The sequence below is a fragment of the Petaurus breviceps genome, unplaced genomic scaffold (assembly GCF_028583685.1).
Source record: "Petaurus breviceps papuanus isolate PSGF00001 unplaced genomic scaffold, PetGlider_PUasm1.0 90730, whole genome shotgun sequence".
Classification (NCBI taxonomy): Eukaryota; Metazoa; Chordata; class Mammalia; order Diprotodontia; family Petauridae; genus Petaurus; species Petaurus breviceps.
This window is the reverse complement of record NW_027187324.1, coordinates 11691245-11717710: the sequence shown is the minus strand read 5'-3', so window position 1 is coordinate 11717710 and position 26466 is coordinate 11691245. Positions and strand designations below refer to the sequence as shown.

Genomic DNA, 26466 nt, shown 5'->3' with positions numbered 1-26466 from the left:
CCTGTCCTTTACCTTACCTCACCTCAAAGTTTGCCCTGGGTTCATTGTTCTGGCATTGCCTGTATTCTCAATAGGGGAAGTAGATTCACTGCTGCTTTGAATTCCACCCCTATCTCAGATACCTGAGGAACAATTCTGGTTTTAGCTCTAGTCAAAAAGGTCCTCCCCTGCAATGGCTGGGAATGGAAGGACAAAAAGGTATAAGACTTAGGTATGGAGCAGGTAGTTTTATGCCCACATAGAAAAGTGAATGCTAAGCATTAAAGAATCATGAGCAGCTCTTTTTTTTGTGGTGGCAAAGAATTGGAAATTGAGGGTATGCTCAACAATTGGGGAAAGGCCAAACAAGCAGTGGTATATGAATGTGATGGAGTAATATTGTGCTGTAAGAAATGACCAGCAGGATGGTTCAGAAAAACCTGGGAAATCTTCTATCAACTGTGATGCAAAGTGAAGTGAGCAGAACCAGAAGAACATTGTACTCATTAACATAATATTGTAATGATGATCAATTACGAAAGACTGAGTTACTCTGATTAATACAATGATTCAAGACAATTCCAAAGAACCCATGATGAAAAATGCTGTCCACATCCAGAGACAGAACTGATGAAATCTGAGTGCATTGAAGGATACTTTTTTCACTTTGTTTTTCTTTTTGTTTGTTTTTGCATGTGTTTTCTTTTGTAACATGACTAATATGGAAATGTGTTTTACATGACTTTAAAAAAAAATCATGAAACAATTACAATAGTTGAGAGGCTAACTTTCAAGTCTCCTTTGGGGATTTGTAGTTTCTTTTCCAAGGGTGCTAATTAGACATTTTATATTTAACTCGCACTGACTATATTTTGATCAATCTCAAGTTGGATTATCTGTTTCGCTCTCTGTCTCTCTCTTTGTCTCTTTCATTCGCTATCTCTGTCTTCTTTTGCCTCCTCTCTCTGTCCCTCTCTGTTTCTGTTGCCTGTTTCTTTCCCCTTCCCCCACGACTCTTTCCCTTTTGGGCAGTTTGCCGCTGTTGCTATTTTCATCACAGCTGCTACCCTGGTGCTTGGGTGCCTGTAAAGGTGAACAAGCCAGCTGCTTTTCAAAATCTCACAGACCCTATACTAAAGGAAAGAATACACAAATAGGAAGAGGCCAGTTCAGACACAGGCTCACCTGTGGGGCAGAAGGGAGGGCAGGATAAAGTCATGGCTAGTAGTTCACGACTTGAAGGGCACCTCTGCTCCACGCCAACCCCAGACTCTAGAAAACCCAGAGTCATCCTTACACTCAAGGCAAGCAGGAACAAGAGACCAGCGGGTTGGGGATTGCCCCTGAGGTCTCTCCAGAGAGTTGAAGCTCAGCAGCCAATTAAAAGATTTCCTCAGTACTTCCTTAGTGCACAGTACTAACCCTTTTAGACCTCATGGCCAACAGGAAACAGTCAGAGGATAGCTGCACCTGCTCTTAACTGGGGGTGGGGGCAGAACCCCTCCAAAAGGCAAGTCTGGATGCAGACCCAACCCAAGCTGTTATTGAACCTCCCGGGAATGCTGACTGAGCATTCTTTAAAGTAGGGGTGGGGGTGGGCCAAGGGGTGCTAAACTTACAACAACTGAAATTTATATAGCACTTTAAAGATTACATGGTGCTTTTGCATAGTTTCAGTCTCATTTGACCATTATTATTGCCAATTTTGCAGAGCAGAATAACTGAGTCTCAGATGGTTTAGGCATTGTCTTGTCCCAAAGCACAGGGTCCTATTTAAAAGACTGACTGATTCCTTCCATCCATAGCAGTCATTTTAGGACAAGGAGCTCTACCCTAGGTCCATATTTATGTGTGGATCTTCCACTGCTACCAAAAAAATATTCGTTTGAGTTATTCAGGAGGCTGTAAATTAGGGATGGATGATGTACCATCATCCTTGGGGAAAGGGTGGGGGTGGGAGAGGGGGAACATTCCAGTTACAAATAATGTTTGCCAATTTTCTGCCACCCAGGAATGTAATACAGTGAGTTAGTACTCAGCCTGTGTGTGAGGAGGAATGTGGGCTAGAGGCTATGTGTTGGTATAAAATCATAGGGAGAGTTGTTTCCCATTGCATACATGAGCTGTTCTGTGCATGCTTGCTCTCTCCATTTGTATTCTGGCTTGTGTGACTTGAAAAGGCAGTATGACTTTCCATAAAGCATAGAGATCCAAGAGTATTTTTCTTAGCAATTGTGTAATAGTACTCCCTGGGGTTATACATCCACAGTACTTCTCTATCTCTGCAAGAGCCTTTGTGGTTAGGAAGTGTGGTACCTTGGGACAGCTATGACATTCTCAAGAAGAATCAGTGGAGAGGTGAAGAGGGATGAGAGAAGAATTGGGGACGGGGACTGAGTTAGTATGACAGGAACTTTTGTCCTCTTGATTTTAGAAAGATAGTGAGAATTGAGTCCAGTGTTTACAAAGCATTTTGGAAGAAAACAACCACTTACTAGAAAAATATTTTTATTAATTTTATCCTAATTTTTACTTATTATTATAAATTATATATTATACATAATTATATATAAATTATTAATTTATCCTAATATGCACAGCATTCTACTACTACTAATGAGGTAGCTGGTGGTGCAGTGAATAGGAAGCTGGGCCTAGAATCAGGAAAACATCAATTCAAATTGGGTCTCAGATGCTCACTATCTATGTGACCTTAGCAAAGTCACTTAACTGATGCTTACCTCAGTTTCCTCACCTGCAAAATAAGGATAATAATAGCACCTACCTTGAAGGGTTATTGTAAGGATCAAATGGAATAGTATTTGTAAGAGCACTTAGCACAATGGCTGGCACATAGTGGGCACCATAGAAATACTTCCTCTACTATTTGCAAAAATTATAAACAAATTTTAAATTATTTTCAAGCAAATATATTGTTTCTTATAGTATTAGGAGGCTTAACCATCTCACTTACTTCTGTATATAAATGCATATGACAGATCATCCTGGGTCTTGTCACTCAAAAAAAGGTAGTTCGTTGTATGACAAGTTTCCATCTTTGATAGTACTCTGACTTATCTTGATTAAAATTCTTCTTTGTCTAAGCAACTGCATAATGTGAAAAAGTGTTGATCATAATTAGAGAGGAAAATTAGTCAACTCTAATTTCACTTCTGCCTGCATTGTTTTGTTTCCACTTTCACTCAAATTGTGGGCAAGAACAGTATTTAGAAATTCTAGTGTTTTTATTTGTTCAATAAAAATAGTCTGAATGAAATAGGTAAAGATTGCATTTTAACTGAAGGGTTAGGAATCTTTTCTATCATCATTGATCAAATTCTCAGTACAAGTCAACTAATCCACTAAATTTTTGTTCTGGCATAACACTGTGCTTAAACAAATCCGAATGGGGGTGGCTAGGTGGCACAGTGAATAGAGCACCAGCCCTGAAGTCAGAAGGACCTGACTTCATGTCTGGCCTCAGACACTTGACACACTGTGTGACCTTGGGCAAGTCACAACCCCAATTTCCCTGCCTTCCACCATCCAAAAAAGCAAAAACAAACAAACAAACCCAAACAAAAAAAAAAAAAACCCAAGTCCAAATTGAGTAATATGCAGTCTTTCATAACCTCATTTAAAACATAGTTTAATACAATTTCACTGTTAATTATATATTAGAGAAGTTACATGGAGAGAAGTCTTTAAATCTCCTACATGAGATTACGTGCTACTTAATTTTCTGACTGATCAGATGATGGTAATATTTGCTATTTATGGCACAGAGGGGTCTAATAATTTAGTTTAAAGATTACTTATAAAGAATTAGGTAATTCTTGGTGGGGGGAGTGGGAAGCGGTTTAAAAGAATCATTAATAAGATTAAAAATTAATTTACAAATTAGCACCTTTAGTTAAAAAACTATAGCTTTCTGTTAGATTGCTTCATTCAACATAAAAGTAAAATGCTACATAGTCAAATGTAATATTCTAGAGTTGTTATGGGTGAGATATATCAGTACTGAAAAATGCATTTAGCCTACTTTTTCTGCATGGTTAGGGCCGGTACTATGTGTAGACAAAACAGGCCAATATGTCTAAACTGTAGCTGGGCTCTGCACCTAACACTGTGGGTTCAAACAAACTAGGTTTATTCTAAGGGGAATCCCAGTAATCCGGTTTTCACTTGTGCCTCAACTCAAGATTACCCTTGGGTTCAGAACCTACTTCTGATCATATTAGGTGATCATAGGCAAGTCAGAACCTTTCTCAACCTCAGTTTTATCATCTTTTAAAATAAGAATAGTAAGACCTACAATATTAACTTCTTGGAGTTTTTGTGAGGCTTATTTCAGATTATGCACATAAAAGTGTTTTGCAAGCTTCGAAGCACAATATACATATTCTTATTAAAGTTCCATCTCTCCTAAACATTAAAAAAATGAGTTTTGTGGGTACTATTTATTTTTACATTGAATTAATTTTAAGATATTATGCTTCTGGACCTTTCTTGAGGAAAAGATGGTGCAACTAGATGGTGCAGTGGATAGAACATGGACCCCGGAGTCAAGAGGACTGGAGTTCAAATGTAACTTCAGACACTTAGTAGCTGTGTGACTCAAGAGTCTTAAAATACACACTTAAGTAAAATGAACAAACACAAGGATTGTACTTGACAATATACGAAATATTATACAACTCCATTAGACATTAGGATGTGCATTTCTTTACATTATTGTAGTCATTGTATGTATTGTTCTAGTTTTTGCTACTTCCTTCTGAATCAATCCATTCCATTCTTTCCAGCCCTGGATTCAGCCCTGATCGAGCAAGCTCCAAGTTCATCTCCTACTTCTGACACTTATTATATATGGGGAAATATTAAACATCTGTTTATCTCAGTTTCATTGTCTGTAAAGTTAGGATGATAATAATACAATAAGTGACTCCTCACATAATTCTAAATTATTTTCTAAGTCACTTAGATGAATTCATCAATACTGTCTTGTTTTTCCAAGCCCTTCCAATTATTTCTGTCTTTTGTCATCTTTGCCAATTTGCTGGGTGTGAGGTGGAACCTTAAAGTTAATCTAATCTTCATTTCTCTTATTAATGATTAGGAGCAATCTTTTATATGGCTGTCAGTAAGTTTGCAAATTATTTTGAAAGCTATCCATATTCTTTGACTGCTTAGTTTCTGGAGGTCTTATATATTTATGTCAGTCTCTAATAGTGTTATTTTTATCCTTCCAGTACCAACTGAAATCCTACCTTCTACAGGAAGCCTTTTCTAATCCTTTTTTTTTTTTAAACTCTTTTGCCTTTCCTCTGTTCATTATTTCCTAATTATCCTGTATATAGCTTGCTTGCACATATTTGTTTGCCTTTTGTTTTCCCCATTAGATTACAAGCTCCTTGAAAACATGCACTGTCTTTGGCCTTTCTTTGTATCCCCAGAAATGCCTATATAAAGTGAAAACACTACCATACTTTGGATTCTATTTTTCTTAGAACAAATCACTAAGTATACTGGAATTTCCCCACTTCCTAAGATTTTTATTTATGGTCTACTGGATTATTATGAAAAAATTAAATTATATCTTTGTTTATCTTTGAACTTTGAAATAGTAAGAACTCCAGAGAAAATAGTGTAAAGTGTGATGTCATTCTGCATCCTAGAAGCTATGATTAAGATAAACTGCTGGCTCTCTAGGCTGGGAACACCTGGTGATATTGTAAAATCAAAATGGGAGTCAAAAAGTTGTATTGGGAGCCATGTTTATATATACACGTTTACACTTTTTACATCACCTTCATTTACAAATATTTTCCTTTCCCAGGGAGCCATCTCTTGTAACCAAGAATAAATAGGCAGCTTATCAGAGCTAACCAACACATCAGAAGAATTTTTGCCTTTCTATTCCCAGAGCTTAGAAAAGTACCTGATACACCGAAGACACTTCATGCTGACTGTCATATCACCCATAGTCTACCCCTTCTTCAAAGAAGAGGTGGTCATCACTTCTTGGGCCCAAACATGTCTATTACAATTATTTAGGGTTCAATATCCCTCCCTCCCCGCCTTTTACTTTGTTGTGGGTATTGTTTCCCTGGTTCTGCTTACTTTGCGGCTTTATCTCAGTTCTCCATGTTTTCCTATGTTTCTTTGAATTCTTCATTTTTATTACTTCTTATGGAGCAGTAATATTTCATTACATTCTTGTACTCTAATTCGCTTAACAAATGGGCCTTGTTTTCAGTTCTTTGTTACTACACAAAGTCGTGCCTATATTAAAAAAAATCATTGGAAACATTAGTAAAGGCTTAAATAATCAGCAAACGATTAGTACTGTAGGTTTTTAAGTCAGTGTTTATAAAATCCCCAATGAATTTCTAGGAATGGCCCACAAATCTAGAGAAACTAGCATCCTAGGTCTTTAAACCAGTTTTTAAAATAATTCCCTATGAACTTCTGGGAATGGTCCACTCTCTAGGAGGCAGCAGATTTGACTGAGAACAAGAAGGGTGTCAGGGGCGGAAGATTTGATAGCCGTGGGGTCAGCTTGGGCACTAAGGAAGAAAAGTGCTAGAGGAGCAAGGAGGTGCAAGTGCTGGTGGCTAGTGGAGGAAGCAAAGGTGAGAAGGCGATTTCATTATATCCGCATTTGTCAGCGTCCCTCCCAGCTCCTGGGGAAAAGAGGGAGGAGAAGTGGAGCGGGAGCCACCCTAAAGACAGAAGGAAGGAGGGGACGAGCCCACAGCAGGAGGAGGAGCTGCAGCGGCTGGAGGAGGAGCAGCAGCAGTAGGAGCCTCGGCAGCTGCGGAGAGGCCACGTTTTGTTTTGTTATTTTCCATAGGAGTAGTTTTCTCCGTCCTGGCTGGAGAGCTGTCAGCGCCGCAGTCCGCCTAGCCTAGCCCAGCCCCCGACCTTTTCAGGTGACAGCGGGTCACCTCGGAGGAGGCGGCTCCTTTCCAGCCAGCTCCAGCCCCTACCCCTGCCCAGGACTCTTTCGTACACAACCCCACCCCCGCCCCCGCCCCTGTCCAGCCTCTCTTCTCCAGGCTAGCGCGCTTGGATGAGGGGAAAGCGCAGTGGCGGCAGCAGGAACCTGAGCAGCGGCCTCAGCGGCGGCGATAGCAACAGCAGCAGCTGGGCATCTGGGGACCACGAGGTGGTCCCAGGCCGGGGGCGATCGTGACGGTGGGGGCGAGTCTTTCGGCGCTTGGGGGGACATGGTTTTCTGACGGAGCGGAGGAGCAAAAGGGAAGCGGAGGCACCCGAGCCAGGGCGCAAGGGAGAGATGCCGCGTTGACCCTGCGTGCCCAGCCAGCCGCGGGGCGCACACCCTCCTGTCGGTGCCTGCCGAAGCCTTCGCCTCGCCCGGGGCGGTCAGCCGTACCTGGCACTGAGACGCTGCTAGCTAACCGGCCTCTGTCAGTCGGGGAGGGGGCACTGCAGCTGCCTGAGTTTGGGACTGGGCTGTGACCCGAGGAGCTGCCCCAGCCAGGAGGAGAAGTGCGGGAGCGGGTTGGCGCAGTTTCGCCCGCGGCGGCCCCTTCCCTTCACTCTCGCGTGGCACGGCCGGGCTCGACCAGATCTCTTCCTCGAGTTCTTCGCGGACAGAAGAGTTATGGAAGCGCCGAGCTGCATCCAGGACGAGCCTTTCTCCCACCCCCTAGGACCTGAGCCTGAGCCTGAGCCTGAGCCAGATCCAGTGGCAGCACCAGCTGCTACAGCGGGTGGCCCGTCCCAGACCGGGCCGGGCAAGCCCGGGGAGAAGCGCTTCAGGCTGTGGTACGTGGGCTGGTCGTGCCTGGACCGGAGGACCACGCTGCCCATGCTGCCCTGGCTGATGGCGGAGATCCGCCGTCGGAGCCAGAAGCCGGATCCCGGCACGGCCCGCGAGGTGCTCCTGCTGCTGAGCTCCCCTTACCTCCGCTGCGTCCCCACCCCCTCGGGCGGCAGCGGGGCTCCGGGGGGCAGCCCTTCAGCCCCCGGCCCACTGCCCAGCCCGTCCGTATTCATCTTCGAGCACAAGGCGCAGCACATCTCCCGCTTCATCCACAACAGCCACGACCTTACCTACTTTGCCTACTTAATCAAAGCCCAGCCTGATAACCCCGAGTCCCAGATGGCCTGTCACGTTTTTCGGGCCACCGACCCCAACCAGGCAAGTGACCCCGAGCGCCTGGGGCAGGGGCGGCTTGGGCATGGATGTGGGGGGAGAAGGAAGAAAAACCAAACCAAACCGAACCCAGCCAGAGCTTCTCGTGGTCGCGCTGCTGCGTTTAGGGGGAAGCACACGGGGGCTTTGGGGAAGTTCCTCTCTCAGCGCTCAGCCCTTCTTCTCCCTCTGCTAATGAGAGACTCTTTTGGGGGGTGGGTACAACACCTCTGGAGGGAGTGAAGTGGAAAAGAAAGAAGCGCTTCCGACAAGGAAGGGGCGGGGGGCGGGGAGAAGACGTCTCGAGAAGCAGAGGGAAGGGGTTGCTTGTGCCAAGGGAGGGACTCACTCAAGCTAGACAGTTTGACCGTGAGCTTCTGGAGAGCAAGGACTTATGCCTCCTTTCTGTGCCCAACGCCTAAGATCTTTGATGACTGACGGACTGACAATCCAGCTAGAGAACTAACGTGGATTACGCCGGACTGGCGGGATTGGAAGGTGGAATTTAAAATGGGTCACGTGCAGCTTTCTTTTTCTTGTTTAAGAGGAATAGGATTTAGAAGGGGGTGCAGCTTTGGTTGGGGTGCCCTTCCTGGCCAACACCTCCCGTGGGTTTTCACTTCTAGGCTTGTCGAAGCCATTGTGAACAGCCCAGCAGCAACTTCTGATAACTTTGCAGAAAACTTACGTACTGAAGGGAAAGTTACATTGGGTTAGGCAGGATAACAGCTAATAGATACATAAACGAACACACTCCTGTGGCTCTTAGTCGGACCACTGTTATTAAATTGTCGGCCTGTGATAGGTGTACCTTTCTGTGTACCTGTTTTTAGGCACATCACTTAACCTCTTTGACATTTAGGCTTCTCAGCTATTAAAAGGGGGCAGGTGGGTGGGTGGGTAAGATGAATGACCTTTATTTAAAGGGGTGTTGTTAGGATGGGATGAGGTCATATTGGTGAACACTCTTGGCAAATTGTGGAACAGTTTTTAGTTATTGTTGAGTTGGTAATGTGACAGGTGAATGGAGCAGAGATTTCTCCAAGTGCGCATCTGCTACTGTTTTTTAAGTTGAATTGAAATATCCTGATGGCTAATGGGTCCAACTCTCCCTAAGTTGAAGAGTGACAAGAATGAAGCACAAAGCTTAGAGGCGGGTTGCAGAAGTGATTTATGGTGCTCTGCAATCTGGCAATCTTTAGAATATAGAAAACTTCCAGTGTGAAAACTCCCTCTTTTGATTTAGATCCACAGTTCCCCTACTTATTAACTTAAGAGAGTTGTCCTGGGGCGCTGAGTGGTTTAGGAAGAGGATTTGTATAGGATCTACTATGTTCCAGCAACCCTACCAGGTAGGTGCTATTACTATCCGCATTTTACAGTTGAGGAAACTGAGGCAAATAGAAGTTAATTGACTTTCCCAGGGTCATAGCTATTAAGTGTCTGAAGCTGAATTTGGACTCAGGTCTTCCTGACTTCAGGCCCAGGGATTTACCCATTGCACAGCCATCTGCCTCCAAAGTTTAGTGACTTTGTCTGTGGTCTACAATTAGCATTTGTCTGATGCACAGTTGGATCTGATCATCCATATTTCAGTTTGCTCTAATTCACTTTGCCACAGCTGCTTCTCACAATGGCCATAGTTTTTTCCTAAAACACATATTCATAAAGCTATTTATAACAAGTTTTATATAACATGGTGAGGACTTAATACGTGACTTAAAATTAATCAATTATTTAATGCCAGAAAAATGCTTTGGGTTCTGTGGAGGAACAGTATTATTTACATATAAATAAGTAAGCAAACCAACCCACCAGCATAAATAAATAAAAATAAGCTGTTCCACTGTTTGTCCAGTTCTGAAATGAGAGCATCCTGTTTTAAATAAGTCTCTTTGTTTCATTCTGATTTAATACCCCTATTGGAGATTTCTTGGGTTACAGAGGTTTTCATAAAAGGCGCGCGCACGTGTGTGTGTGTGTGTGTGTGTGTAAACAAACAAAAAAGTAAATTGTGTTAGGTTTAAAAGAAGTAATTTTGCTTTCATTTTTTGGGCAAAGATTTATTAAGTTCCTTCTGTGTTCAGAGTACTAATCTAAGTATGGGGGTAGGGGAAGGTGGTCAGAAAGTTTAGATAAGTTAAGATCCCTGCCCTTACTATAATAAATGATATTTATGTAGTATTTTATATACATTTTCAACTCTATCCAGATAATAAATCTAAGAGGGGTAGGTATTAAGAGTACCATAACCCTTGTTTTGCAGATTAGGACACTGAAGCTGAGAGTTTAAATAACTTACTCATGAATAAGAACAAGGAATTGAACCTAGTTCTTGTTGACTCAAGTCAATATGAGGAGCAACTAACTTTTTGCAGATGAACATCCTGTGGTTATTATTAAATTTATCATTTAATTATTATTAATTATTTAACATATTTATGGCTGGCATACTTGTTAATTTAATGTGATTTATTTTTTGTTTTGTTTTTACTTTTGGTAGAAATTATCATACCAAAGCATGACGTCTAACATATCATTGCTATTTGCAGTAACAATGAAAAGTTACTTTGCTTTTTGGGTTATGGATACCTAGGTTCTGTTTCCACTAATTTTTCTATAATAGTAGCAGTTGTTTCAGTGACATATTAGTGGATGTTCAGTTATTTTTCATTATGTCAGATCAACTCATTCCTTGTATAAACCTCTATTGGTCTCATTGTGTATGATCTTTCTTTCTTTTATTTTATTTTTGCTTTTTGGAGGGCAGTTGGGGTTGACTTGCCCAAAGTCACACAGCTAGTAAGTGTGTCAAGTGTTTAAGGCTGGATTTGAACTCAGGTCCTCCTGACTCCAGGTCCAGTGCTCTATTCACTGAGCTACCTAGCTGCCCCTGTGATCTTTCTAATATGTTGTTGTAGCCTACTTGCTAATATTTCATATAAAATTTTTGAATCATTATTGATTAGGAATATTGGTCTGTAGTTTTCTGTCTTTGCTTTGTTCCCTCCCTTTACAGTTTAGGTGCTAGAACTTTAATGTACAGTTATTTTTCAAGTATATATACATTATGTATATACATTCCAAGTTTATATTTAGACTAATTTTTCCCCTTTTAATTCACTGGAACAGTAGCCCTAATCCTTTTGAATTGGGAAGGGTATGAGAGGGAGACAAATCATATTTCATTTCATGTCAGTGGCATTTGCAGAACCTTGGGCCAGGGCTTTGGGTAAAACTATAAGCATAAGATAATTTCATTAGATTATAAGCTCCTTGAGGATAGGGACTATTTTTTTTTGCCTCTTTTTGTATCCTCAGTGCTTAGCACAGTGACTAAAACATAGTAGGCACTTAATAAATGATTATTGATTGAGGTGCATGTTACTTGAATTAAATGGTTAAGAATCCTTGTTCTGAGGATCAGTTGATGGAACAGTGGATATTTACCCTGGGGAAGAAAGGACTTATGTAATAGATGTCTTTAAAAAAAATTAAGAGCTGTCATGTGGAAGGACTATATTTATTCTTTATGTTTTCTGTGGGTAGAAATAGGGCCAATGGGTAGTAGTTACAGGAGCTGTATTAGGAATAATCTCCTTACAGGACTATCTGAAAATGAAATGGGCTTTCTGGTGAAATAATGAGTCTCTCATCACAGAAGTGTTCAACAGTGGATAGAGATGACCTCTTGTCATGGCTGGAGTTTGCTTGATGTTAGACTAGGCAATCAATGAATTCTTTTCCCACTCTGGGATTCTAGATTAAGAGAATACACTCATCTCTCAAGTTCTCTTGTATAGTGACTTTTACATAGAAAATACTTAATCTGTGTTGACTGACTGAAAGAAAATCCTCCTGAAATTTTGGTGAGGTACAGCCTCTTTAAACTCTAGTTGACTTGTCTGCAAAGGTCCCTTCCAAGCACTAAGGTTTTACTTATTTCTATGAACTCTTGGGGATAGAGCTTGGGGTGGTCTTCACTATAATTAATACAAAAGAACATTAATTAGCTGCCTTTAGAAGTAGGGAGACCTGGAGGCTGTAGAGGGGAGTCTTAGTATGGATGGAACTAAGGGGAACCTGAGGTTCCTTCAACTCAAATTCCTTGAGAAATTCAGACCAAATGAGAACTGGTAAGGGGTGTTTGTAGAGGAGATTGATTGATTCATGCTTCGGTGGGGTGGAGTGGGAATTGGACCAGACAACAAATGAGACTCACTTCAACTCAGGGTTTTTATGATTTAGAATGACACAGCAGAGTTTCTTCTAATATGTAGAGTTGTGGTAACCATGAAAAGAGCAAAATATTTCCTCGAAGGTTCTGACCATATCCCATTTTGGTGGTATATGGTAGGGTGGGGAGAGAATTGAAGTTATTCTAAACGTATTATAAACAAATGCTGTATTTGTTACTATATAGTTCAGAGACATAGTTTATTGATTAAATATGCAACATCTGAAAAAAATAATAACAATAACCTTTTCTAGCTTTGTAAGTTGCAATGGACTTTTGGATTAAAGAGGCAGGAGAGCTTTCCCTTTGCCTCCCTCTTGTGTTTTCTACTTGAATTAAGAATACGAAGAATAAAAAAAAGAAAAGAAAAGAAAAGAAACTGTCTCTGGTCTCTAAGATCTTGCATCCTCCTGTTTTTCGTCTTTTACAGAATTTTTGTAAGAGAATATCTTGCAAAGACCTTGAGAAATACGGTGCTATTATTTTTTTTATTATTATTTTTCCAAGTGAGTTTTGTGCTTTTTATATGTTACCACCACTGCAAAGACAATGTGGTTATTCCTACCCCGTGGGCTTCACAGCTATTAAGAAAAGTGTCAGAGAGAAGCATTCAGTCAGGGTTTTGGGAGGACTTTTCATGCTACTGTCTTTCCTCATAGTCCTATTCCCTTTATTTGATAGGGCAAGTTTGCAATATGTGCAGGACTGCTGTCCTGAAGGATGACCGAGCTGCTAAAGCTTCTGCCTACAGGAAGTGTCAGTGTCTGTGCAGAAATAACCAATTCTGTTCAATTTTTTTTTCTCTTATGGAAATGTCACCTCTGGGATAGAAGAAACATTTGAGTATCTTGGAGTGTTATGATAGACTTGCCATAGTAATGTGTTCTCTGGGAATAGGAAGATAGTCCACAGACCTCCATGAAAGAGGAATCATAGCATTATTTTAAGAAATGTTTGTTTTCCAAGGTCAGACAGAAATAAGTAGGAATCAAGTTATGATCCTCTAATTCCAAATCTAGCACCTTTTCCATTATACCATAATGACTCACTTCATGCTGCTAATCTAGATAATTCACATTGACAGACTTTTCCACAAACAGCAGTAATTTGTTTTATTTGATTGACTGTTTCAAAATTTTTTTCCATTTAGACACTGTATCTGAAAGGTGGATGGATACATATGTAAGAGAAAGGCTTATTTTATTAAAGCTTAATGAAAATGTTAAAAAAGAGAAATGTTTGTCTTTTTTTTAAACAAATATTTAAGGTTTATGTGTTTTTTAGGAGGGCTAAAAATGTAATTTTCTTTTAGCAACTCATTTTTAAAACTAATCAGGGTGACAATGGGCATTTAGAAGACAAGTGATTATCATAAAATATTTTCATTGATTATACTTATGTATGTACTCCTGAATACTCCTTGGTATTGCTTTCAAAGATAAACTACAACTGATACTGTAAAAATTCAACAATAAAATTGGTATCTTTTTATTGCTTTCTTTAAAAGATTAAATTGTTTTCATTGTTTCAAGCAAGATATGAACTTTCAACTTGATTTGGAACAAATATTCCAAAACTGCAGTTTCTCAATTCTTCTTCCTTTTTTGTAAGTAGGATATATTCAGAAAATCAGAGGAATTTATATCAAATGATAACCCAAATGACAACCCATATTCATCATGCTAACTTCTAAGCATTTTTAATTTTACCTTTAAACCATTATGGCTAGATGGTTTTTCCTTTAATAAGTTCTTTCTCCCTTGTCCTTCAGTTGTCTCATCTTTTTTGTCTACATCCTCCCCTTTCACCCCCAAATATGAACCCTGATCATGTTATGGGAAACCTTAGCTTCACTCTTCCTACTGTGGTATCCATCCTGGGCAGCTCTCTTGACATTGAGGATTGGTTTAGAGTTCCTTAATGTTTTTTGGTAGCCTTAGCAAGGTTTTATTCTTTTTCCTCAACTGTAGAACTAGCTTGAACTTCATTATTGCAGGAGTAGGGACCAAAATTTACCAAGTGGCATCTTTTTCTTCTACGGCGACCACTAAGGGTGCATAGCCATTTTGAAATTTGAGGGGCTCTGGGGAAAGGGAAGGAAGCTTTCTACTCCAGTCTTTTTGCCTCTCTGGCAGATTGAGGCAGCAGAGGGAACAGAATAAGAAATATTGAAGCCTATAGCTGCTGCTACAGATATCCTGGGGGAAGTGTAGGAGCATATGTTCACATGTTCTTCCTCTGCCCAGCTGTGAGCTTTATGGTGAAAGATGAGATATGATTGCTCAATGTCTCATTTTGATCACACTCAGTTATTTTGTGTTTCATTGGCCAATACCCTACAGAATGCCCTTGTTCCTTTAGTTATTTTACAATCTCTACCTAAGTTTAGGGTTAGTTCAGTTTGAGAGTGAAAAAAAAAATAGTGCTTCATTCTTCCATCTTAACCACATGTACTTTGCAACATTTTTTGTCCTTTGAGTGACTCCATTGTGATGTGCAAATATATTATTATTATTATTTTGCTTTTTGGAGGGCATTTGGGGTTGTGACTTGCCCAAAGTCACATGGCTAGTAATTGTGTCAAGTGTCTGAGACTGGATTTGAACTCAGGTCCTCCTGACTCTAGGGCCTGTGCACTGTGCCACCTAGCTGCCTCAAAATGTATTATTTTTATATAAAAATTTTTCAAATGCTGCTTGGGGAATGAGCACAGGCATATCTCCACTCAGCTTCATTAAATGATATTGTAAAAACAAGTTGGGTGAAGCAGCATTATAAAAAATATTTTGTTTCATAAGTGCAGTGTTCTAAATGGGAGATAAGTTCCTCAGGGACCACAATCCAGCCTACTAAAGCCAAAGTTATATGTCTTTACCTTGATCTGAGAAAGCATTATCTTGAAAAAATGCCCTTAGTTTAAAAAAATATAATTAAACTTAGATTTGCAACTACTTACACTTAAAAATGAATTTCAGCTTATATTGTGCTCATCATGACTTGTTAGTCATAGCCCTTATGTCTCTATTCCCTATTTCTCCTTGTATTTGTATTTTCATTTTAATGATGGCAAAGATTCCTCCCTCTCCATAACTTTTCTGTTACTTCCTTGACCCCGGATTATTATTTTTTTCTTTTTTCATGGCAGATGGGATGAGCTGTCCTATACAAGTCCTCTGTTATTTGGGCTGTGGGGGTTGGTTGATACAGGTTTGGTTCTCTTTCACGGGTTTTCCCGTCTTGCTAGCTCTCTCTCAAAACAATTCTCTAATTGTCTAAGTATTAAAAACAAACCTAGACTTGGGGGTAGGAGGTAGGGCGTGGGGTGAGCCTTTCATCTGAGGAATTGGCTTTTTTATAGTGAAGTTCTTGGACGTTATTGAAGGGTTTGGTTACAATGTATTAATGACATCATTTAAAAACTTAAATAAATTCATGATTTCACTGATGTGGTGACTCCCTACAGTGCTACACATTACAACTTACCTTTGCCTTCTCATCTTGTATAATTTTTGTACATCTATTAATCAGTGACAATCCATTATTAACATTACTAGGCAAAAAAATGATGGACCAGCTTTATTTGCACTGTGAATGTAATTAATTTTCTAGATTATAGTTATAATTTTAAACTAGTGGGTTTTTTTTTTTCCTTTTGGTAAAAAAAAAACCCTTATTAGATTCTAAGATGTAACCATATTCAAAACAGCAGACAAATCCTTTCAAGTGAGTTTTTTTTGAATTGCTGATGAATGAATTAATCATTGCTTTGATGAAAAATCTTGTCACTTTGGTGGGAACTATTATGGAAGTTACTAGGAGAAAGATTTTGACTTGATATAAGGTAACATTTCTAAAGAATTTGAGCTGCTTAAAAGTGGAACATGTTGTTGTGGTAGGTAGGGCCAAGGAGGAAAGAAAATTTATCATTACTGGAAGTCTTCAAACAGAGGTTTGATGATCGCTTGTTGGAGATGTTTTAGTTGAGAAATGTGTAAGAGTTGAACTAGATGACCTCTTATGTCTCTTCCAAATTTGTGATTGTTGGATTCTAATAGAGCCTTGATAATGTAGATTCAACTATTCAAACTTTTATTAAGCACATACTATGTGTCAGGTGCTATGCTACATATTGTATATGAGAATACAAAGACAAACAACCAAAATGGTACCTACCTTTAAGGAGAATGGTATACACTGTCTGTATAAGCAAATGCAAAGTATATAGAGGAAGGTAATTTGGGATGTGAAGCCTTCTGTGGGGACTCTGGGCTTGTACAGATCGGAACAAATCTTGGAGCCTGATCTAAAGAGGATTAATTTCTCCTTAAAATAATGACCTACACCTTGGAGTTTTATTCTGGTATAAAGTCCCCAAAATAATTTTAGGTATCGTTTGTATCTGGTTTTCCTCAAATTTGGAGTCGCAGGGTTTTGAAATCCTGTGTAAGCATTCAGTATGCCACATGTATATTAGTTATCAGACAGTCCTTATTTTACGCCCCCCCCCCAAATGAATCAAATACAAAGGACTCACAAGAGCTCATGGATAGATACAGAAACAGATAAGCATGATAATACAACCCATTAGACTCCCCTCAGAAGATAAACAGACATTTGGAAGCTGATGAACAAATAAAATGTCCCTTTACATCTGACATGCACTGTCTCAGCATCTCAACACAGTGGCAGGATGGGTTGACAAGATCCAGCTGTCCTGGTCCTTCCCTGTTGGCTTCTACTCCTTCAGCTTCAGGAGTCAGATTGGCAGTCCTCTTCCTTCTTCATGTAGTATGTTGTTGAGATTGTCTGATGTGTTCATGTAATCTGAAGAGACCTTCGAGTTCACTGAAAACAATCTCCTAAATTTGTAGATGAAAAATATTTTATTAAAAACAGTGAAGTTTAGACAGGCTAAATAACTTGTCCAAAGTTCAAAGTAAGTCACCCAGAAATAGGGTTGGAATCCAGATTCTCTATCTCTTGAACTAGGATTTTTCCCACTACATCACTGTTGTCTCTCTGTTAACAAAATAAGATCTTCAGCCACACCAAAAAAGGAAAAAGGAAAAGACCATGGCTAATATTTTAGCAAACCTTGACCTAGGAAAATGAGCAAGGTTAAGTTTGAGAATTCTTACTTAAATCATATGAATACAGATGAGCCATCTGAATAATATAGGCAATATCTTTTTCTTACTTCCAGTCTTCCAGTCTTTCTCCCTCTCTAAATGACTAAAACTGAAAATCACTTCAAATCTTCATTTAATTTGGCCCATGTGAGCAGGCCTAATTTCCTTAACTCAAAACTTATTTTAGTAGAGCATTCAAAATTTCTTTGTTTAAATGTGGTCTTCAGGAAATATTGATTTAAATCTAGCTCCTTTGGGTGTAGGAGTCTGCTTGGAGTATCATTGGCATGTGGGCTATTGTTTGCTTTCACTCTGGAATGTTATAACTCACACTTCATTCAAAACCTATTAAACTGACATTGGAAGTTAGTTATTCATTTAAAAATCTTCCAGGTATTCAGTTCACTTAGAATGAATTTGTGGCTGGTCATTAGTAGTTGGGTTGTTTTAGTGCTTTTTCCTTATTATATATTAAAGTTCACTGTTTTTTAAGACCTAGTTATCTTATTAACTTTAATAGAAAGATGTCAATTTTTTGTTGCATTTTCCAGATGCTACCTGAAGTTTATTTTTGAAAACATTCTCTTGCAGCCTATACAGAAGTATAATCAGAGTATTGGTAGAAGTATAAGAAATGAAAATATTTTATTAAAAACATTGTTTTTAATACCCATAATCTAGCTAAAATTATTTTTAAATAAGAATTTTAAAATACTTAAAAACTGCTAAGAGAAAATTATACTTTTTATCCCTACAAGTCTTTGTAAACATGAAATTTTTGTTTAAGAAGAAAACAAACTTCTCTTAAAATAATACTTCTGTTTCTCTTTCATGGAGGTGGGTACAGGTGGGAGTCTGAAGAATATTAGTTGATAGCTCTGGTTTCCATGTATTTTTCCCCCTTGAGCCACTGGCTAAGTTGTTTTAACTTTAATATTTTACTTTATATGATCTTGGTAAATTAGATATGGAACTACAAATATTTAGTTGGCTGGCTTAATTGTGGGTTTTCTTCATGTAGGTTTATAGCTTTACCAAAGGAATTTAATACTGGACTATTAAATAAATGCATGAATAAGTGAATGAATTTTATTGGTAATTATTTTGCTGTTTCTTTGAAAGTTCTTGTTGTAGGCTGCAGTTAGGGAATGTCCATATCATGTGAGCCTCCTTAACATATAAATAGAAATAGAAATGTGCCTACCTAAGGAATATTATTTAGTGGATTACTTAATCAGTGTTCTAGTCCTCTCTTATTTTCTTAGTGTTATGAGGTTGGGTTTAAAAAAGATACTTAATGCTTAATGTTTTCATATGCCCATTATAATATGGAACAGTGACTACTATAGTTTTTTCAGTGTAAAATCCATGTCAAGGACTCCACTTAAGAAAATAAACACTTATGAGCACTTTATTCTTAGCTATGCCAGTTATTAATATAGTGATTTTAATTGTGAGTCTAATTAAATAGAATCAAATAATCTTAGTCTCATTTTCTTCCCTGTCCGCACTCATTTTCTTAGAAATGTCTACTTACCAATATAGCCCACTTTGAAATGTATGGATCACAGATCAGTAAATTCATACCACTTCATTTTATAGATGATAAATAATTCTGCAAATCATTTATGTGAAGATCTAGCTAACTGTTTTGCATACATCTAGATTTGACATAAGGTTTACCTTGTGTGTGTATTTTGCTTTGATTTTAAGTATAGTAGGTAATTTAAGAGAGTTATTCACCCTGACTTTAGTTTACTTCAATCAGTAAATCGATAATCATTTGTTAAGTGCCTAATATATGCTAGGCACTAGGGATACAAAAGGAGGGAAAAGATAGCTTTTCTCCTCGAGGAGCTCATATGGGAGAGACAATATGCAAATAAATATATATAATCTATATATAGAAATAATTAATGGAAGAAAGACTTGATGTTGAAGATGGGGTTTTAGAAACTACTTCCTTTGAAAACCTATGATTTTATTGGCATGGGTACCTTCTACTGTTCTAGAGATTGGTGCATATTGGTAGATCGAGGTTGCCAGCTTGTACTTGAAACCTTTCTGGCTTGGTGTTGTTATTTGCCCTTTGTTGTTGAAGAAGGCCAGTGACATCACAGGGTGATGTATTGACTTGTGCATCAATTGGATTTAGTGAGGCAGAGCTGCTCAAAGTCATCAGATTCACTCTTTTTCTGAGTCATTGAAGTCAGGACAAGTGGCAGGACAAAAGTCAGGACAACTGGCAGTGGCCTGGGATTCAGTGGATGACCTTGGAATGTTTCATGTCTGACCAGGTTCTAAACATTTCACAACACCGACTTCAGCTGCCTTCATGGCCATTCGAACGAATTGTTCTCATAGAAACTGTCAAAGCCTAGACCCTGTTAGCAAAGTCTTTGAGAACTCAGGGTCACCTTCAGACTACCATGAAGCATCATGAGACTTCAGTGGAAGAATTTGAGAATATTCATAGGATCCTAGATGTAGAATGGGAAGGAACCATAGAGGTTGTGTAGTCCAACTGCCATCTTTCTAGGGAGGAAACTGAGGTTGAGACTTGCCAGAAGTTATATACGTACATACATACACATATATGCATGTGTATGTATGTGTGTATATATTCATATATATATGAAATAACAGAACTGTGTTTTGAACACAGTTCCTCTGATTCCAAATGCAGTTCTTTTCCTAACACATCATGCTCTTAATCCTCCAAGATCTTGGAACTGAATTAGAGAGTCAAAACAAGACACATAGAAAAGTTATATATCATAAAGTGTTGTTACTTGTTGAAGTATGTTTTACAAACAATACAGCAGTCTTGGAAAGCCTCTTAGAAGAAGTAAGGCTAATGTTGTAGGATTTGGATAGAAGAACCCTAAATGTGTATGTAAACTGGGGAGGGGCAGGAGAAGGAAGGGAGGGAGGAGGGAATAGTCACAGAGGCTTATAGTGTGGAAGAGGGCAAACTTCAGCTAGTGCTAAGGGTTTTTGTTTGACTGTCATAACAGATAAGGCCAAATACAGAACCAGAGACCAAACTGAAGAGGAACTTGAATTTTGGACTTTTCCTTGTAGGCACTGGATAATCACTGGAGGCATGCTGGAACAGGGATTTTTTTCTACTTGAAATGAGTGTTTTAGGACATAACAGGAATAAATTAATTTAGGATAAAATAAAAGGGATGGACCCAGGCAGAGATATTACTTAGGAAATTTTTATCATAATGAAAACCTAAGGACGTGAGTGTTATCAGAAAATACTGGAGCCTAGCTTCTTGGTGTAAAATGTGAGGGCAGTGGAGATATGCATAGTGGAGATGAGCAGAATGTAATATATAACAAAATGAGGATGTCATTAAGGAAGTATATGATAGAAAAAGATGACGGAATGGTCTTGTGGAGAGAAAATAATAAGTATGCCAAATGGACAGGTATTCTTTCAAGGTTAGGAGAAAGTATGGGAGGCCTCCACAGTGTTGGTTGGACCCTCTGTGGTGAACTTATGGGAAGACCTGGACAAATGGGGCAGGAATGGTTGACTTGAGATCCACATGGTCGGAGGGAACATCTAAAATGATGAGATCATTGAGATCGCCTTGGTGTATTTGAGTAAACAATTAAAATAAGCCCTTGAAATGCAAATATACTTTCATTTGCTAAGAGTTATAATCAAAGCAAAAATCAATCATTGATTGAACACTCAGGGAAAGTATAATTTGAAAGTCTTTTATTTATTCTTTCACTAAACTTGAATGTCCTACTTGTTCTGCCAAAGAAGCATGAATTGTCATCTCACCAATACAGAGTAGTGAGTGAGTGGCTTATGCTAATGAGAAGATATGGAAAAAGTTTCATCTAAGATGGCAAAAAATCTCTTCATTTTTTTTGTTCATTGTTATAAATTACTTTACAAATTTATGTTATCCAACCTCAACTGGGCCGTCACTGCCGCAAGATAGTCTTTTTTTTTTTCTTTTTGGAAGGAGAAGGCAGGGCAATTGGGGTTAAGTGACTTGTCCAAGGTCACATGGGTAGTAAGTATTAAGTGTCTGAGGTCAGATTTGAATTCATGTCCTCCTGACTCCAAGGCTGGTGCTCTATTCACTGCGCCACCTAGCCACCCCAAGATAGTCCTTTTATTTCTCTCTAATTGACTCTCCACAGCAGCTATTTAAACCTTCTCTTCCTTCCAGAAGGCCCAGCATCTCCAACTCCTTCCTTTCCTCTCCAAGGTCTCCAAGGACCTTGCCTTTTACTTTTATGAAAAGTTGAGGCCATTTGACAAAAGCTGTCTCTTCTCCCGTATTTTCATCTCAAAAATCCTTGATGTCATCTCCCGTTCTCTGAGAAAGAGGTGACTTCTCTCCTTGACAAGGCCAACCTCTCTACATGTACATTTGATCTCATTCCCTCTTGCTTTCCCTGATATCTTCAATCATTCCTTTCTTTCTTAAATCTACTATATCTCCCTGTCAATTGGTTCCTTCTCTAATGCTTTCAAAGTTGCCTTTTGGACATTTTAAACTTGATATTCTAGAGGTATCTTAAAATTAATATGTCTAAAACTAAACTTATTATCTTTTTCCCTAAATAAATCCTTCTCTCTTCCTAACTTTCCTATTTCTGTCAAAAGCACCACTATCCTTCCATTGTCTTGGGTTTATAATCTTTGATCGTCCCTCTTGTACCACATATCCAGTCAATTGCTACATATTCTGCTGCTACCTTCATAACTTTCCCCACATCTGAATACTTCTCTCTGCTTTCAGAGCTACCACCTTAATTCAGGTCCCCACCACCTCTTACTCAGATTCTTGCAGGAAGCCTCCTGATTTGTCTTGATACTTCAAGTCTCTTGTCATTCAAGCCCTTCCTACAGAGTAGTGTCAAAGTAAATTTCTTTAAGTTTAGACCTGATCACTACTTCCTTACCCAAACAACTGCATTTGCTTCCTATTGCCTCTAGACAATGAACTCCTGTGTTTAACTTTTAAGTTCCTACACAACCTGGCCCAAATCTGTTTTTCCAGCCTCGTTGGATATCACTCCCCCTTCTTCACTCTGTAATCCAGTCTGACTGGCTTCTCTTTTCTTCAAAGGACACTCTATTCATTCCGTCCTCACATCTGCCTTATAGAATCCCTCCCTTCCTTTCACTTAGTTTGGGAAACATCTTAGGCATAAAACCTTCCTGATACTCTGCCTGCTAATGCCCTGCCTCCCAGACTGTTGTACTTTAACTATGTTGTGTGTGTGCATGCATGTATGCATATATATTATATGTAAATGTATATATTTGCATATATGTATTTATTCACTCTATATGCTTGTAAAGCCACTCATGAGCAGCTTTCCAGAGTACTGTTGCTGTGAACAGCTTTCAAGGCTCTTATTACATAGTATAGCGAACTCTATTTATTCAATAACAAATCAGAGCAAAATATTCACAGAAAATCAAGGTACAGCATTCACAATGTTACAACTTATCACTAAAACGGCCACATTGTTTAAAACTATGTACATTCATTTAGTCAATCACCAAATCCTTAATTCAGTCCCAAAGTACAAAAATGAAAGTTCTCCACCCCTAGGTCACAGTAAATCATAATCTTCTCATTCAGTACACAGTATCCAAGTAAAGTCTTCTTTCAGCTTGACTTGAGGCTGGCTCTCAGCTTCCATGGTTCCTCTTCCATGGTACCAGCTCCAACTGTCACCTGGGCTCAAACGCAGGTAGCTCCCAGTTCCTTGTCCAGCTCCTTGTCCAGTTCTTCATCCAGTTCCATTCCATATTGAAGTTGACAGTGTCCAGTCCACCTCAAGTCTTTCACAGTTCCTGTTTCTGGGAAGACAAAGCTTGACAGAGCCACAATAATATTCATGCAACATTGCTGGCACCATCATCAATTCACTATCTGCCTGTGAAATCAACTCAGACCAACCAACAAGGTCCAACAGGTCAACACAAACCATCAACATAGAAATCAACACAGACCCACAAACAAGGTCCAAGAGGTCAGCACAAATCATCAGTAAAGCCCCATGACCTCCAAAACCCTCCTCCAGGACTTCTGTAAACATACAATAGAAAATCCTCTTTCAGGGCTTCCAATAAGGTCCTAGGGCTTCTGTACAAAGTATCAGAAACAAACATCAACACTGACAGAGCAGACAGAGTGCTGGTATACCACAATTTTTCTCCTTCTTGACTCTGCCACCACGAGTCCTCTTCTCAGTTCTGTTGTCTCTAGTCAAGACCTCTCCTTATATTAGATCCTCCCCTTCCTGTTGCAGGAGTTCATGAGTTTTAGGGTTCACAAGTTGTGGGATTCACACGTTCTGTTTCTTAACAGACTTGATACAAGGCTCAAAAGAAACTTGAATTGAAATAAATTGTTAATTCAATAGCTGAAACAAGGTGTGAACTACTACTGTGCTTGCCATTACAACGCTGTTTATATTTTTCAATATACTTGTTTTCTTCACCATTTAAAAACCTCATTGTGAGTGGGAATGATTTCATTTTTTGTATTTGTTTCCTTAGTACCTGGCACAGTATCTGGTACATAGTAGGTGCTTAATAAATATTTGTTGATTGATTGAGTGAATGTATATTAGCTATTATAAATATTTTTTTCCTAAGCTTGTGGGTCAAACCATAAGAAGTCAGTTTTTTTCTTCATTATTTTTTCTAAATATTTTTGGAGGTAGTCTTTTAAAATTTTTATTTGAATAAAATTCCACCCAGGTGCCCTGTAGCAAGATCTTAGATAGAGGGATAATAGTGGGGAGAGAGAGAGACAGAGACAGAGACAGAGAGAGACAGAGAGAGAGAGACAGAGAGAGAGAGAGAGAGACAGAGAGAGACAGAGAAAGAGAGAGAGAGAGAGAGAGACAGAGAGAGAGAGAGAGAGAGAGAGAGACAGAGAGAGACAGAGAGAGACAGAGAGAGACAGAGACAGAGAGAGAGAGTTTTCCTAAGAGCCAACAAATAGTGTTCACATAGGCAGAAGCCATAACATCCAGGTGATGGGAAAGAGGAGACAACTGGTAATAAGCTACAGTGAACCTTACTTGGAATAGGAGAGAGGAATCTGCTTGTGAGTTATGAGGACAGAGCTTTTCTCTAGCCTAGAGGTTCTTAATCTTGGGTTCATGAACTCCTAAGGGGTCAATGGACACTGGGTGTCTACGAACTTGAATGGGAAAAAGTTGCATCTTTATTTCAACATAATTTGTTTCCTTTATAATCCTAAATGGCTAAACTACCCAAGGGGGCCATGACTGTAGAATTTTTTTTTTTTACAAAACCTTTACAAAAAAGGTCAAGAACCTCTTCACCTTGCTCTGGAGAGATTTCTAGTGTGTGTAAGGTCCATTAATAACAAAGGCAGATTTGTTTAAATGTGTGATGTTTTTAAAACTGTAAACATACCTGACCTGTTTTCCTAACAAAATTTTTGCGAGTTAGTTTCCTCAAAAGGTAGTAAGTACAATTTGCTGGGGGATGAGGACAATGCCAGAATTGTGGAAGACAATGAACATGCTGGTGACAAAATGAATATCTAGGGGCTGATTTTCAGGGGTACCTGAGAAGACTTTTATGAACCAATGAACAGTGAAATGAGCGGGACTGGAAGAACAATTTATATTAAAGCATCAACATTGTTAAAATGAGTAACTTTGAAAGACTCAAGATCTCTGATAAGTGGAATGATCAGCCATGATTACAGCAGATGACATGATGACAAAGAATAATACGCACTTCTAGTCAGAGATGTGATGGACCAAGTATGCAGGATGAAACATACATTTTTGTGACAACGAAATAGGAGGCAGTTCTCATCTCCATTGTTACCAAATTCTTGCCAGAACTGTCCTGTCAACAGAAGGAGGAGGAGCCATCTCCTAGGGGGAACATTCCCATCTCTGGTTCCAGTGTCACTGGATCAAAGGGCATATGGCAGGGAATAATGTGTAATAAGATTGGAAAAGGAGGTACGGAGAGGAGAGTAGGTTATGAAGGGCTCTGAATGCCAAATAGAGGAATTTTTATTTGATCCTGGTGGTGATAAGGAGCCAGTGGAGTTTATTGAGTTGGGGGGAAAGGGGCTGACATGGTCCAAATTGAACTTTAGGAAAAACACTGGCAATTGAACAGAGGATGGATTGGAATAGGGAGAGACTTGAGGCAGGCAGGCTACTGCAATAATCCAGGCATAAGGCAATGGTGGCAGTGTCTGAGGAAAGGAGGAGGTGTATTTGAGAGATTTTGCAAAAGTGAAAACCATAGTCCTTAGAAACAGAGGGGACCTGGGAGGAGAGGAGGGGGGTCATGAGTGAAAGTAAAAAAAGGAATACAGGATGAGCAACAATCTAATTTGCTACTTAATGTATATGTAATCTGGAACAATCTTATGGATCTCAGTTTCTGCAGCTGTAAAATAAGAATGTTGAATTAGGTGACCTCAAAGGATCTTTCTGTTTCTAAATCCATATATGGGTTACTGTAGTAAACATGTACATGGATAAATACTTGAGAGTATTTCCATCAAGAAGTTTCTAATTGAAAAATAATCTTGTTTCTCTGAATTTTTTTTGTTTAAAAGTTCTTTTTTTATTATACCAAATTCAGTAATACTTTTTTAGACATTTGTAGCTTTTCCAGGAACTATTTTGTTATGATCATGACATCTATTTATAAACATAACACATGATTTATAGAAAAAAGATTCTTTACTTTCTGTAATACCAAAAAAAACCCAAACAAACCCTGGGGCAACTAGGTGGCAAAGTAGAGTACTGGCTCTGGAGTCAGGAGGATCTGAGTTCAAGATTGGCATCAGACACTTGACACCTACTAGCTTTGTGACCTTGATCAAGTCACTTAACCCTGGCTGCCTCTCTCTCTCTCTCTCTCTCTCTCTCTCTCTCTCTCTCTCTCTCTC

The 26466-nt window shown here is 39.1% G+C and overlaps 1 protein-coding gene across 2 annotated transcripts in view; it reads left to right on the top strand.

Annotated features, from left to right (window-relative positions):
- The first annotated feature begins 6759 nt into the window (after positions 1-6759).
- The window catches only part of TBC1D4 (TBC1 domain family member 4), a 222076-nt gene continuing 202369 nt past the window's right edge, over positions 6760-26466 (top strand). Inside the window, exon 1 of one of the 2 annotated variants that reach the window (XM_069066800.1) lies at positions 6760-8149. In XM_069066800.1, the coding sequence (XP_068922901.1) occupies positions 7610-8149 (540 nt within the window). In that variant the 5' untranslated portion in view covers positions 6760-7609. The remainder of the gene's footprint in view (positions 8150-26466) is intronic. The other variant, XM_069066798.1, reaches the window with a different exon arrangement.